Here is a 15,292-nt window from a genome sequence, read left to right as displayed (position 1 = left end):
CTGTTTGACAAGTTATCAACAACAACTGTTAACAACAACAGAAATACAGACAACAATTGGATGGCTTAAACTCCTGCTTCAACAAAAGAAACAGATTTCACATCTTGTGAACACCTCCATGTCTTACATCTGCATACAAATGATGGACTAGACAACAAGCCCACAAAACATGCCTTTAAAACAAATGACCCTTCAAGTCAAGCATGTAGAAAGATGATCATTAGGACTTTTTTCAAAAGATGAAACATTTCATCACTATCTCCATCTTGGAGACCAAGTCAACTTTTCTCAAGTCAATATTGCATGCATGTTACAACAAAGCAATCAACCCTTCAAGTTAAACACATACAAGTTCAAAACAAGGAAAACATCAACATCCCTGTGTTCATGCACATCATGCTCATTCATGCATTTCATCTTTCAACTTTCACTTAAGCACACTGTACGTTTGAAGCTGAAATGAAATATAATGTTGCAGCAACAAAGTGAGTCTCCTACTCAACCTTTTTCCATTCACCTTCTTGGTAGAAATCTGCAACGTGCATTCAATTACCACAAAAATGCAAATAGTTGCATCAATAGACATGCAACCTTAATTGGAAAAGAACTCTAACCATTTCGTACCAATCCAGTTCCAAGGTCTTTCCTTTCTCTACACATCAGCATCAACATGTGAATTATTCTGAGACACATCATTCATGGAATCTTCTTTTTCATTTTTGCCATCTTCTCTTTCCACTTTCTTCAGCTTTTGTGGAAGCATCGCTGGATTCAGAGTCCAACACCTTTCAGCAAAATGCCCTTGCTTATGGCAGTAAGTGCAACACATGTGCATCCTCTTGACAACATGCTTTGCCTTGTCCAATGGACCTTTGGCTTTCTGCTTCTTCTCCTTCAAAAGTTTCCTGTATGTGGCCATTCTCTTCCAACATCTAGAAACATGATGGTTATCCAAACCACAAAAGGAACATGCAATTCTTCTCCCATGCTTATGTGGAAATTTACCATGCTTTGCAAAATCAAAAGGAATGTGTTTAGAACCAGATTTATACCTGCCTCTTTCACCTTTATTGCCTTCATGAGGAGGTGAAGCAACTGAAGAAGTGGCTCCCTTTGGAACACCCTAAATCTCTTCAATGCTTTCAGAGTTTCCACAACTCTCTGGTTCAAGTGTGTGCTTCTGAACACCTGCATCATGCAAATGATGTTTCAAGCCATTGCATTCTTCCTGAATACAATCTTCACACTCTGCAATGCAACTCCTTCTTGGAGCTGTTCTAATGGTCTTCATGGCAACTTTATAACTCTCTCCATAAGACTGTCCATAGCCAAGACCCAAATACTTAGGCCTTTCCTTAACCATTTTTGGTTCAACAATACCTTGTGCATGCTTTCCCAAGCCCTTTCCTTCATAGCCCGTCTTGGACATTAGCTTGGAACTTATGCCTCTAGTATGTCTTTCAAAAGAACCAATATAAAAATTCTCAGAAAAATTTGAAGACAAACTGGAATGGTTTACCTCTTCTTCAAGCTGATACTTGACCAAGAATTCTTTGGCAACAAAGAGCTGCGACTCCAACTCGTGCATCCTCTTCAAGTTCATATTTGCAATATGAAGTTGCCTCTCCATTTCCTGCAGTCTGTCAGAAAGCAACTGCTTCTCTTCCTTCATGGAATTCAACTGCTCTCTAAGTATGCTGCTCTTTCTTCCATCCTCATACATTTCTCTCACCTTGTCCATCATGATGAACAAGTCTTGCTTCATGTCTCCATCAAAGAGTCTTGTGATGGAGAAGGAATTTGAGGATACACTTGAGGAAGTTGTCATTATGCCAATAAACAAAGAACTTCAAACAAGATTAATAAAGAGCTTATTTAAGCAACCTTTTGCAACAAACCTCTTGTGCTTTAAGGATTTCCTTGAGGTCCTTTGGGATAGAAGAATGCCTTTAGCCCTTCTTCCTATTTGTCCTTCCTGGACTGTGCTATCAATAGCTTTCCCTTCACCTCTGCAAACTCAGAAAATAGTCAGTCTGCAAATAACATACTTCAATCAGACAATCAATCTTTGACTGCCCAAACACCTTTTAGGCGAACAATCTTCGCTCTGTCAATCAAGCATTCTGATATAACCTTCCTTGAAGGTGGGGTTAATCAATCTTAAGCTCTGATACCACCTGATCTAAAAATGGGGCACTTAGGCTTCTTGTCTAACTTACAAGAACCTCTCCCACTTCCAAAGCTTTAAATATTCCCAAGTCTTTATGATTAACCAATGCGGAACTAAAAATGCTTGAAAATAGGTGTATGCTGGTATTTGTTTTTAACTGATTATATTCTTTAGAATCTGTTGTTGTGCTGTAAGTTGATGTGCTTAAACTGATATATAGATACATATAACAGTAAATAATGCAGCAGTAAAACAAACACATAAGAAAACAAATTAATGTGGAGTTCACCTAAAACTCTTGGGCTACATCTCCTTGAGCTCTAGTCAATTTGACTAGGCTCTTTGGGATTATGGCAAAGTCCTTTTACAAGCTCTTAGCTCTAACTCCACTGTTTTACACAACAACAATGGGTTCAGAACACCATCTTATCCCCTGGCTCTTGAAGCTCTCAGCTTTCTGGCTCTCGGCCTTGGCTCTTGGCTTTGGCTCTTGCTTTTCTGCAACCTTCAGCTCTCTAGCTTTTCACTTGACCTCCAAGTGACTCCAAAGACTCCCTCAGCTGCTCTGCACATTAGCTTTCACTCTTTGGCTCTTTTTGATTCTGTGCTGCCCACTTATTCTCTGTTTTAGCAACAACTCCTGCTTATGCCCTGTTCTCTGTCAGTCTATGGCTTTTAAGCCAATCAACGCTATCTGTTCATTTCCTCTTCTTGGGCTTTTTGGCTCCCGACCTCTGTCTGTTTGAATCCCCTTCTGAACATTAGCAATTATGGCATAACGCCTTGAGGGAAGGTGGCCACCTGTTCTGCAACGGAAGAGTCCATCGGGCTTTTGAAATCCCCGAAATAGCCTTTCTCTGTGTACACAGAGAAATACATTCAAACACGGTAAAAATCTGCCAAAACACTATTCATTGGATTTCAAATATCCATAAATCTGCCCTATACTTCAATTGGGTCCGCCTTTTTAATTGCTTATCGCATCTCCACCATTGATTTGAGAGATCTAGATCCAACGATTGAGGTTCATTTCAGGCGGCCCATGCATACGGGGGTTAATTGCTCGAAAATGGTGGTTTTCTCTGTCCGGCGCCTGGACACGTGGTAGCCAGTGTATGGGCTCGGGCGGAGCTCGGCCAAAACCACTTACCGCCGACGGCCCGCCCGAAATCCCGCTTGTTTCATGATTTCCCTTTGTATTAAAAATACATGAAAACATTGAAAAGTCCCGTAAAATGGCTTTTGAAGGACTTGAAATAATATACAGTGGCATCTATAAACCCTTTCGGGTCCGGATTCATCCCTTATCGCATTGCATATGTGTTTTGGGTAAAATCCCAAATACATAGGAAACACGCGAAAATTCGAATTCTCGGACCTGAAATTTTATACAATTGGGCTCTGAAATCTTATTGGGTCCGGCCTTTTTATCGGCATCGTGGGTCGTTGATCGCCAATCACTGATATCGGCGATCGCAATGTCGCTCGGCTAGGGGTTCTGTGTATCACCGATGCTGATTCGCTGATCCGATCATCGGCGATCGACGAATCGCGTGATTGCAATCGCCAGATCCAGGGTCCCGATATCGCATGTGTGTCTGCCTCCGATCCGATCTGACCTTTGCCTCTTTCCGATGTGATTTTCCTTTTTTTAAGGGTTTTTTGCCATTTTTAGGGGTTTTGCCTCTTTTTTTTCAAAGAAACTGAGCATCTTTTGCATGCGATAACTTCTGCATCCTAAGTCCATTTTAGCCCATTCAAGTTGCAGTAGATTCAGAAGGAAAATATCTTTGCAATGGGGCTATTTCCAGGAACTTGCTTGGACTTTCATTTTTCGTCTGTGAGGACCACTTAGACTTAGGAGTCTATCCAAAATCCATTTTGGATCACTTCCTAATGGTAATGTTAAATTCTTAAAGTAAAAGTGACATTCTCCTTTATCTTTCATTTTCATCCTTTTACTTAAACTTTTAACATTACCATGAAATGACTTAGGATGTTTGAGAGTGGTTCCAACCTTTTTAGACTTCATCTGGAGAAAATATAATTTCATATCACATTCAAAATTCAGCAGACTTAATAGTTTTCGGGATCAATGGGATTGTGGCGTTTCATTAGATTATATCATGTATGAGGGCATGTGATTGGCATTTAATCAAGAACACCTAGCCCTATATGTACCCCAGTATTGATGTTGTTGACTGTTGAACTCCTTTGTCATGGCCTTAGCAAAATTGTACCCTTCACTCAAGTCAAAATCATTGATCATGCATGTTAAGGTTTCTCTACCATATTATAAGGCTTGGATTAGGACATTTGATCAAAATTGGGCAATGTTGACTAATATCCCTAGAGAATCGAAGTGGAGGCAAGGACTAGACAAGAGAAGAGGAATCTAGATTCTAGATGGTTGATGCTGGAATAATTAATCATTGATTTACAATGGATGCCATATCTATCTTGATTTATGTAAAAATATGCATGTTTTCATGCCTTCTACAACTAATTTTGTATTTTGGATGTTTTTTTGAATATAATTGCAAATATATATATAGTAGACGCTTCTGAAATGCTTTGCTTCCTAGATTTTTGGGAAATGATGCTCTGTGGATCCGCTTCCAAAAAATGTCCCGGCGTCGTCCCCGCTTCGTGCAACATTGATTCAGTATTTGCAATAAATTAATTTGTTGGAGCAAATAATCATTTAAAATATAGGTGAGTAATTACCAGATTAACTGCAATAGAATTTTATCAAATTTTCCATATTCCTATACCATTGTCATTTCTTGTCATTTCATGCAGAGTGCGGAGCACAGAGTGCAGAGGCATTACCTCCCCTCTGACACATCCTTATCTCCATATGTAACAAGATTTCTAAGGCAATCTTTATAGGGCTTCGGCCAGGCTTCTAAGAATGTTTTTACAAAGGGGTGCTGCCATTAAGCTCACAACTTGAACACTTAACCTGAAACATAAAAGGCATTGAAAACAAACCATTTTTTTCTTAATGATCCATTTCAGATCAAGTATGGCCATGGGATATATTATACCCTTTTTTTTCGAATTTGTTATGAGGGTTTGTGGTCATAAACATGGTAAGGCAAGGTGGAATTGAGATAGATAATATGAGTGATAGATAATTGCAAGTTAATATTGTTACGATAGTAATCTAGGCACCAAACATGGCTCTTTTTGATCGTATTTATGCTTGTCTGGACTCAAAAATGTTACATTTGCTGTAGAACATTACGTTTTTGATACTTATTATCTTCTGGTGTTGTTTCTAACCTCTATGTTGGACTTGTTTAACAGCTTTTGTTACTTGTACAACGTATAAATGATAATTTGAAATTTTGATTACCCTTTCCTTTTTTCTTATCTTGGAGGCAAGTTAAATGTTATTCCTTCATATGTTCCAGTTCTCATTATAATAAAGAAGGCAGTATGTAAGTAGACAATTATGCTCGTTTCAACAACCTCATGTATATAGTGTTAGGATAAAATAGTGTCTTGTATCATGATTGCTATGTGCCTAATATTGGATTTTGACAGGACTCTTCCTGCAGGGTACTTGGAGGTGGGAGAATCTGCAGCAGGAGGAGCAGTTAGGGAAACAATGGAGGAAGCTTGTGCAGATGTTGAAATTGTCTCACCATTTGCTCAGTTAGATATTCCTCTTATTGGTCAGGTGAGGAAGATTCCATTTTTCTTAATAATTTAACATATAGATACCATACTTGTGAGTACTCTGCTGATTATGGCATTCAGGCAAAGTACTCAGCTCTATAGTCACCTTCCTTGCACTTATCATGTGTTGGGTGATCAATACTCTGCATACTAGTGAGAACTATTTCGTGCTTAGAATTGACTCTTTTGCTTTTTTCCACGCTGTTGAGTATGTCAAGTATGTTGAGTGCCCTGAATCACTTGCCTCAATGAATGCGAGTTTAGTAACTATGGGTTTGACCTTTCATACTGGAATATAATTGTAGGTCCGTTCTGTTGAGACGTTTTTTGGCTAAAATATTTCTTCTGCTTGTTATGCAGTGCAGAGCTATATTATTTTCCGAGCTCAATTCAAGATACCAGACTTCTCTCCAGGCCCAGAGTCTTTAGAATGTGCGTTGTTCAGCCTGGATGAAATACCATTTGAATCCCTGGCATTTTCATCAGTTTATGTGACATTGAAAATGGTAGGTTGATTCATCTTTTCTTAGTTTTGTTGACTGTTTTCTTGCTTTTGCCTTCTTTCATTCAACACTTTCATATGGTGAATATTCCAGAGAGCCATATGTGTGACATGACTAAGAAATTAAAGTTTATATAGGAATGTGGATTTCTGACTACAAATAATGGATTTTTAAGTTGAAGAATGGTGTCCACAGAACTGAGGGAATGTTGCTTATCACTGTAGAAATTTTGATGGGCCTGCATTGATAAATAGTAACCATATGCTACGATTGTGCTTGCCATCTTCACACTTACAGCCTTAACTATTACAAGAGCTTTAAGCTTGTGGCATAAAGAAGTTTGCAAGGTGTTATTTTTTCTATTTTGAATAAAATGCTTCCTTTGACTATATATATATATATCTGTGTGTGTATGTATGCACATGGTAGGTCTTTTACACGATCAAAATATAAAGGGCTATTTAAGCAGCCATCACTGTCAAAATCTCATCCACTGGGCCCACAAAATCACCCATTATCAAGATGTCAAAGCTGCCACTTGGGGTTACGATACTTGCAATAAGGTCTTGCTGCTATAAGAACAGAAATTTGTAGGAAAACTAGACAATTGGCATACACAACAAAGATAACAGGAGCCCTTAAACATTTGTGAGGTGTTATGGAATTGGCTTTCCTTATGCACAATTTTATTTATTTTAGCATTTAGAACTAGAATCTAGACAACCTCTGCAAACTAAACCACAACAGAGTGCACTTGCTCAGAATTCTAAACATTTATCTTAACAAATTTTTTTATTAAAAAAAAAAAAAAAAACTTGCTTTACAAAACACGGTTTTGACACATATCCCCCTAGCACCTATGGACAAACATATAACAATTATACTGTTGGATTAGAGTTCAATAGGCATAGAAGTTGCAGGCCAAATGCTTTTCTTGTTTAACTTCCATGCAATTGTATTGTGGGCCATTTTCGTATTCTTTTGTGGTCCTGCAGCCTTTGCCTTGTTGTAAAACTCTGCTTTCTACAAGGGAGAATTGTGGGTTCTATGCCTTTGGATGAGAAGTTTAATTTTTTTTTTAAACCAGAATGAGTAGATTTTTTATATAAATATAGTGCGCCTGTTCTCAAACAAAACCAGGATTTTACAAAGTTTTTTTAAGCCTTCTAAGGGCTGATGATACATCATTTGGTCTGCAGTCCTACTGTATAAGTGTTCTCTGTACTTCGCACAAAAATTCCCCATTCCAGTGCTCCTATAACTATAAATTCGACAAAACTGAAGCATTAAATATTTACATTTGCATTGTGCCATATAAAAATAGTGAGAAATACCTATAAAGACTAAATATCCATTGGCGTTGGACTGTTCAGGTCCAGGCCAGTGGAGACTTCTTCAGTGCCCTTGTTCTGGTCCAGCTCAGTGGAGTCCTCCTCGTTTTTCTTGCTATTCTCCTCAACCTTGAGCTTTAGCTGCTCAATTTGTTGCCGCAGTGCATCCACTTCATCCTCCAGTTGACGAATACGCTCCCTCTTTTCCAACTGTCTCTCCTACATAGTCAGGTTCTCTTGCTGCTGATTATGCATGTTGCGTTGCAATACAGCGAGGCCTTCCCTGAATTCCATGTGGTCCTGCACACAATTGATGTAGGTTCGCTGATTTCTCCTACCAGCTAGATAATTTCCCACTTGCGACCCCCCTGACCCCGACCTGCGACTGCCCCAAGAGCTTGACCGAGAACTATTCTCTGTACTTTGCACACTCGAATCCATTTTCAGACTTCCCAGAATGTCAAAGAACCTTCTGTCACTCCAGCTCAAATTCGAGATGCTCTTGTCCCACCGCTCCCGAAACCGACCATCCACCATCCCATCCACCTCACTGGCCTCCAACGAAGCCCCAAGGTCCTGACCCAAGACACCCTCAAGTTCAGAAGTTTATAAACATTCTCTCCAACAATAATCTTAAAATCGATCATATTCATACAGACTTTACTCTACGATTCTACTCTCAAATCTTCCTTGAGGTTCTAGACCAGAAGCCAATCCCAATTCAGCCAAATAACAACACCAAACCCTACAACGACACTGAAACCATCAACTCCACTCAGACCCGTGGCCCCCTGAAGCTTCCCACTCGAAATCTCAGGCTCATCCGACACCTTCAGTTTCTGCTCTTCAACCCAGACACAACAACTGACTTGTAATGCCCTCAGCTTCAACTGCCAGGCCTTCACAAAGGCCACCTGAGCAGAAAAGATTCTTGAACCATGAAAATGGAGCATACCATTATTCCTTATATAGTAGCTGTCTGACTGTGTGATGTTGTAGTACCGTGTGAAGAAGTTGATGGAGCTGAGATCCCGACGTGCTTCCATAAATTCCCAGTCGTCCACCATGAATTTCCAGTTCTGCTCCTTGTCCATCATTCCCATCCTAAGCTTCCTCCCACGAGAAATCAAGGCCGTTTTGTGCTCCAGAATTAAATGCTGCTCCAAAATCCCCATTATCCTGCAATCACCCGAGGTGGTGCATCGACCTTTGCACCAAGAACCAGGGCATGGGAACTGAATACACACGCAAAGATCCCTTCCATGAACAAGTGTTGTACTAGGGTGACGATCATAGACACGTCACAATTGTAAGAAAAGGACATGCCTACCACGAGGCTCCATGACAGGCCAGGGCTCGCATGGAGTGATGCGACAGGGCCCAAGGGGCAGGGGGATGAGGTGGGAAGGGGTGGGGAACATGACGGTAAGGAGGGGAGGCAGGACGAAATGGGAGAGGGGAGCGACGGGGAAAAAGATAGGAGAATGGCAGAGGGAAGGGATGGGGGGGATAAATAGGGAAGAGGGGAAACGAAGGGAAGGGGGGAAGGGGAAGGAAAGGGGGAGGGCTAAGGGGAGGGAGGAGAGGCCAATTAGCCACCCTAAGAAATCTAATAGCAAAATCCCCAACTTTTAAGATTGTTAACTTCCATGCAAGGCTAAGAACAACCTCCACAATTCAAAATTTGTATCTCATTAACACACTTATGGGATGCTAGTTGTGTCCACGACCTCATTCACAATGCTCCTTTCTTATCTCAATTGGCATGTGTGGTTAGCCTGATTGTCAGCTTCGTGATTATTTCCTCTAAGAATATGGAAGAAAGACAACAAATCAAAGGAGGGGATCAACCCTTGGGATGTTAAATTGGCAACTAGAGCCAAACTCCATGTGGGTCGGCTTATTTATGGCAGATGATATTTTTATTGGATCCCTCTCGTCGAGAGGTGTAGGATTGATCCAAAGATCATCCGATTCCGATAAGTATTTATGGAGATATGAATTTATTTTGTCTATGTAATTATTATCAAGCCGACCAGCTCTTATGTAGGATCTAGAAGCCCAACCGACGTGTCTATTCTTCATCCTCATTTTAGTATAAATAGATGAGTATTTGATGTCATTTTGAATATGTATCCTTGAGGTGATCTCCTGTCCACGTCTGGGTTTTTGGAAGGAGAGAACCAAAAGATACGCTGGCCTTATGGTGATGCCCTATCCGCAGGCGATCTATGCAGCAAACAAAGACACCTACACGTTGTCAAATGGAGATATCTCATACGCTAGAATGTAAGACCTTATATGCAGTCATGGGAGATATTCGACGCAGTGAATAAAGACTCATCCAACGCAGTCATGATCTGTTCATGATTATGCTGTTCATAACGGATACGTTGAGGATATTATAGGCTGGTATTCAACGCAGTCAATGAAGTTATTAACGCAGTCAAGGAAACGTTACAACCTGCACGCTGATTCGTGCTGGAGACTATTACGCTGTGGATAGAAACCCTATATGTTGAGCCGACAATGAAGTTAGTAACGTAGTCAAGGGAACACTGTCCAGAAACAACCTGCACGTTGTTCATGCTGAAGACAATTACACTGTCAATAGAAACCCTATACACTGAGCTAGCAATCAATTTATTGACGCAGTCAAGGGAATGCTGTCTAGAAGCAACCATATGGTTCTGAGATTGGAAGAGGAGCCGCTGTGATATGAAGAAACCCGCAGTTTATACGCATTCAATCACTATCTTGTAGACTTTAATATGCAAGGCATAAATATGCAGTCATAAAGACCTTTCTGCGTAGATAGATATTGTTACATAGTCAAAGGAACTCCACACGCAGTCATGGAGCAAACGCACAACTACGTTTGATAGCAAACACACAACTACATGAACCCTAATCCATTGTATATATATGCGTTATGAAGAATGTCATGACCATATATGCACAACACTCTGTAATGATATAACACGCAGTCAGGTATGGAAACATCTACTTCATTGGCAATCCATTGTATATATATGCGTTATGAAGAATGTCATGACCATATACGCACAACACTCTGTAATGATATAACACAGTCTATATGGGAAACGTAGTCAGGTATGGAAACATCTACTTCATTGGCAATGCTCTATACACACAACAATGAACTATATACGCACAACTATGACTATACGTTGTCATCTATCACAGTGCATACTTGATGGGCAGTAATGCTAATATAGTAGTCAATGGTATGACTGTAACAATCTTCAGTGGAATTGTGTCAGCATATTCATTGACATGTTATGGCATGACATGGCATGAAAGACACACTATGTATAATATGGCAGAAAACATATATGGCATGAGCAGCATCATGATGTAGATCAAGCATAATGCAGCATAGAGATGAGATCATGAGCAGCATGATATATATGGACAACTTGATATATATGGGTAGCATGATGTATGAGATCATGTGCATGGGCAACACAATGATACACGAAGCATGGGCAACATCATGGTGAATGTAATCATAAGCATGGGCAGCTTGATGATGAATGAGACCATGGAAGATGCAGCAAGATGATTAGCATGAAGATGAGAGCAGCTCAGTCACCTAGGTCTAGCATGGTGATGAGGCAGCATGATACTACACGGTAAGGTGCGGCAAATGGATGAGATGCAGTACTATGATAGGTGAAGGAGTCACCTTAGAGAATCAGTTGAAGCAATATGTCTTCAACTGATCTCGGCAGATATCAAAAGTCAAAGTGTTGACTTCTATTGTAAATATACTATCTCTCTTGCTTTCTCTGCTGAACTTTGAAGAACATAAAAGAAGAATTGATCAAAGGGTTTCCCCACACACTGTGGGGTTTGTCTCTGGCTCGCGCCATATCTTGTGTCCTCTTGCCTTGGCTTGTCTTCTGCGTTTTATATTTATGTTCTATTTGCAGTTTATCGTAATGCTGATGTGATTGCTAACTGTGAAAATTTAAATAAATTGCTCTAGCATAGAACATACCAAAACTTAACATGGTATCAGAGCTGAGGTGAAGACAATGCCCAAGCAAGAGTGACAGAGCAATCACCGAAGACAGTTGGGACAAGACAGAAGGATCAATGGGTTCCTCATAATTCACCTAGGGTGAAGTCAAAGCAGAGAATGTTATCAGAATAGCGCAGCGGAAGATTATGATCACTTCATTGGGAAGTTCGGATCTAAGGGTGGAAGGAAAGGTGGATGCCTTGTTGAAATAAGTTCGGTCGTTATGCGAAGGAGTGTTCGAATGGCAGAGACACATCTCTTGATGAAGATAACAATCATTCCTGGGACATCTTCAATGATCAAAAGAATGACTGGTAATGCAGGTCATCAAGGAAATGGTCGACTCTTCCAGGAAAGCAAGGAACCCCAAAATCTATTTTATGTACCTGATCGAACCTGATGTCCATCTCGAAATGGGAGTCAAAGGTTACAGGGTGGCACTTATCGATGGAAAGGTACGTGTTTGAAAATAGATATTTTAAAGATGTTTTGAGTTCAGGGTTGTATCAAGTTGCAGGAAGTCCACTGGGGACCATGTCCATTGACTCTGCACTGGAGGTCTGTGAGTCAGATGGTGACTAGGATGCTTGAATTCAAAAAGAAGCATGAAGGAAAATATTAATAGGGGACCTTTCCCCTCATGCAGCAAGTTCACAGGTTTGGAGCAACCCGAGGAGTTTGATGGAAGAAAGCCCTCTATGGCTTGAAGAAAAACACCTCGGGCATAGTATGAGAGGATTGATAGCTGTCTAATGCAGCTGAGATTCACTTGGAGTGAACCGATCCAAACCATTACTCGAAGGTTGTGGATGATAAACCTCTCGTACCGGCACCTATGTCTGACAGGTGCAGACCCTCTCATTTATAGGAGACAGAGGGAGTTGGATTCTGAATGTGAGAAGATAAGCTTCAAGCTTGTGACTGCCTCGAAGATCTTAACTTTCAGAAGTTATATGGTAATGATGTCGGACCAGATTTGGGAAATGCCTTTCAGTTTCATAAACTCATTCACATTGATGTACTTGGAGAACCTCCGTCTGGACATATGGGATGCAGTTAGCATGGTGAGCTCATATTTGAGCCTCACTGGATTGGTGCCAAGAATCTTCTGAGATATCTTCAGGGTACAATCTCTCATGGATTGAGATACACTGGCGGAAATATGAAACCTCATGATTATTCGAATGATGAGTGGGCAGGAAGTATGGAGGATCACTAGAGCACTTCCCAGTGCTGTTTCTCTTTGGAATTTGCCTCGATATCCTGGATGAGCAGGAAGCAGAAGTCAGTGACTCTGAGCAGAATACATTGCTGATAGCATGGCCTTCTGTGAGGCAGTCTGGTTGTTGAAACTCTTCAGTGAGCTGTTTGTACACATGATGAATACCACTGTGATTCTTTGTGACAACTAGAGGTGGGATTCGATTATTGAGGAATCTCGTATTCAACAATTGCTCCAGCAGATAGACATCAAATACTGCCTTATCTGGGATATGGTAAGTCGATGATCAAGGAGGCTCCATCGCACTGAGATGATGTATAGGACAAAGCCCCGAGGAAAGATCAAATTTGTGATTTTCCCGAACGACTTGGAGTCATCGAGAGACCTTTGTAAAAGGGTCCTGCATGTTGCATACATTGAGCTCTGGGAGCTCTAGGGGGCTTGCAGTTCTACTGGAGCAACATACGACCACAGGGTGACTCACCCTCCCCTGGTGGTGCGTACTGGAACAAGATGATTCGCTCTCTTGTGGGACAAGATGATACGCTCTCTTGTGTAGCAGGATGATTAGTTCTCCTGTGAGGCTTGGATTGATGTGTTCTCCATGGCGATTGTAGCAGGATTGATGTGTTCTCCATGGCGATTGTAGCAGGATTGATGTGTTCTCCTGTGAGGCTTGGATTGATGTGTTCTCCATGGCGATTGTAGCAGGATTGATGTGTTCTCCTGTGAGGATAGGATTGATTAAGTTCTCCTGTCGAGGCATCCTACCCATGCAGTATGGGACTCATGGGAAGTACCTCTCATCTGATCAATTAGTAGGGAAATGAAGTTAGGGACCATAGTAGTACCGATGGACGCATCGTTGTATCTACCGTACTCCATACGCTAGGATGACCTACATTGATCTCGGATCAATGATACTGGTCTGGGACCAGTGGTAGGAGTTGTACATACTATGACGCTGACTTTGGGTCGGCTGAGACTGGTCTGGGACCAGTGTTACATACTCCGAGACTGACTTCGTGTCAGTGCAGTACTGGTCTGGGACCAGTGAGAGTCGTACATACTATGACGTTGACTTCGGGTCGGTTGAGACTGGTCTGGGACCAGTGGTACGCACTCTGAGACTAACTTCGGGTTAGTGGAGAATGATATGACTCATTCTCGATCAATTCTTCTTCTTCATAGTTCAGCAAAGCTGAGCAGAGCTGAGCAGAGCAGAGCTACCAGAGCCAGCAGAACTGAGCAGAGTAGAGCTACCAAAGCCAGCAGAGTAGAGTAGAGCAGAGCTAGCAAAGCTAGCAGAGCTGAGCAGAGCAGAGCTAGCAGAGCCAACAGCGCTGAGTAGAGCAGAGCCAGCAGCGCTAAGCAGAGCTGAGCAGAGCAGAGCTAGTAGAGCCAGCAGCGCTGAGCAGAGCAGAGCTAGCAGAGCCAACAAAGCAGAGCTAGCAGAGCCAGCAGAGCTGAGCAGAGCCAACAGAGTTGAGCAGAGTTGGGCAGAATAGTGCAGGGCACTGATGGCAGAGATAGTACAGTCGGACTTATGGATCAATGGATGGAGTTCTCCCTAGTTGAGAGGGAGTGTTAAATTGGCAACTAGGGCCAAACTCCATGTGGGTCAGCTTATTTATGGCAGCTGATATTTTTATTGGATCCCTCTCGTCGAGAGGTGTAGGATTGATCCAAAGATCATCCGATTCCGATAAGTATTTATGGAGATATGAATTTATTTTTTCTATGTAATTATTATCAAGCCGACCAGCTCTTATGTAGGATCTAGAAGCCCAACCGACGTGTCTATTCATCATCCTCATTTTAGTATAAATAGATGAGTATTTGATGTCATTTTGAATATGCATCCTTGAGGTGATCTCCTCTCCACGTCTGGGTTTTTGGAAGGAGAGAACCAAAAGATACGCTGGCCTTATGGTGATGCCCTAGTTGCAGCTCGATCTATGCAGCAAACAGAGACACCTACACGTTGTCAAATGGAGATATCTCATACGCTAGAATGTAAGGCCTTATATGCAGTCATGGGAGATATTCGACGCAGTGAATAAAGACTCATCCAACGCAGTCATGATCTGTTCATGATTACTCTATTCATAATGGATACGTTGAGGATATTATAGGCTGGTATTCAACGCAGTCAATGAAGTTATTAACGCAGTCAAGGAAACGTTACAACCTGCACGCTGATTCGTGCTGGAGACTATTACGCTGTGGATAGAAACCCTATATGTTGAGCCGACAATGAAGTTAGTAACGTAGTCAAGGGAACACTGTCCCGAAATAACCTGCACGCTATTCATGCTGAAGACAATTACA

General features: G+C 41.4%; 1 protein-coding gene across 2 annotated transcripts in view; it reads left to right on the top strand.

The window, feature by feature from the left end:
* The window catches only part of NUDX23 (nudix hydrolase homolog 23), a 188,912-nt gene that overhangs the window by 88,983 nt on the left and 84,637 nt on the right, over positions 1-15,292 (top strand). For both annotated transcript variants that reach the window (XM_089371941.1, XM_089371942.1), the window contains exons 4-5: positions 5,723-5,858; positions 6,223-6,363. In XM_089371941.1, coding sequence (XP_089228067.1) covers positions 5,723-5,858; positions 6,223-6,363 — 277 coding nt within the window. The remainder of the gene's footprint in view (positions 1-5,722; positions 5,859-6,222; positions 6,364-15,292) is intronic.

This window comes from Pinus tabuliformis, chromosome 8 (genome assembly GCF_031772625.1).
Source record: "Pinus tabuliformis cultivar Carrire ecotype Pingquan chromosome 8, CPIR1, whole genome shotgun sequence".
Classification (NCBI taxonomy): domain Eukaryota; kingdom Viridiplantae; phylum Streptophyta; class Pinopsida; order Pinales; family Pinaceae; genus Pinus; species Pinus tabuliformis.
The sequence above is the reverse complement of the archived record's forward strand: the minus strand, read 5'-3'. Positions and strand labels throughout refer to the sequence as shown.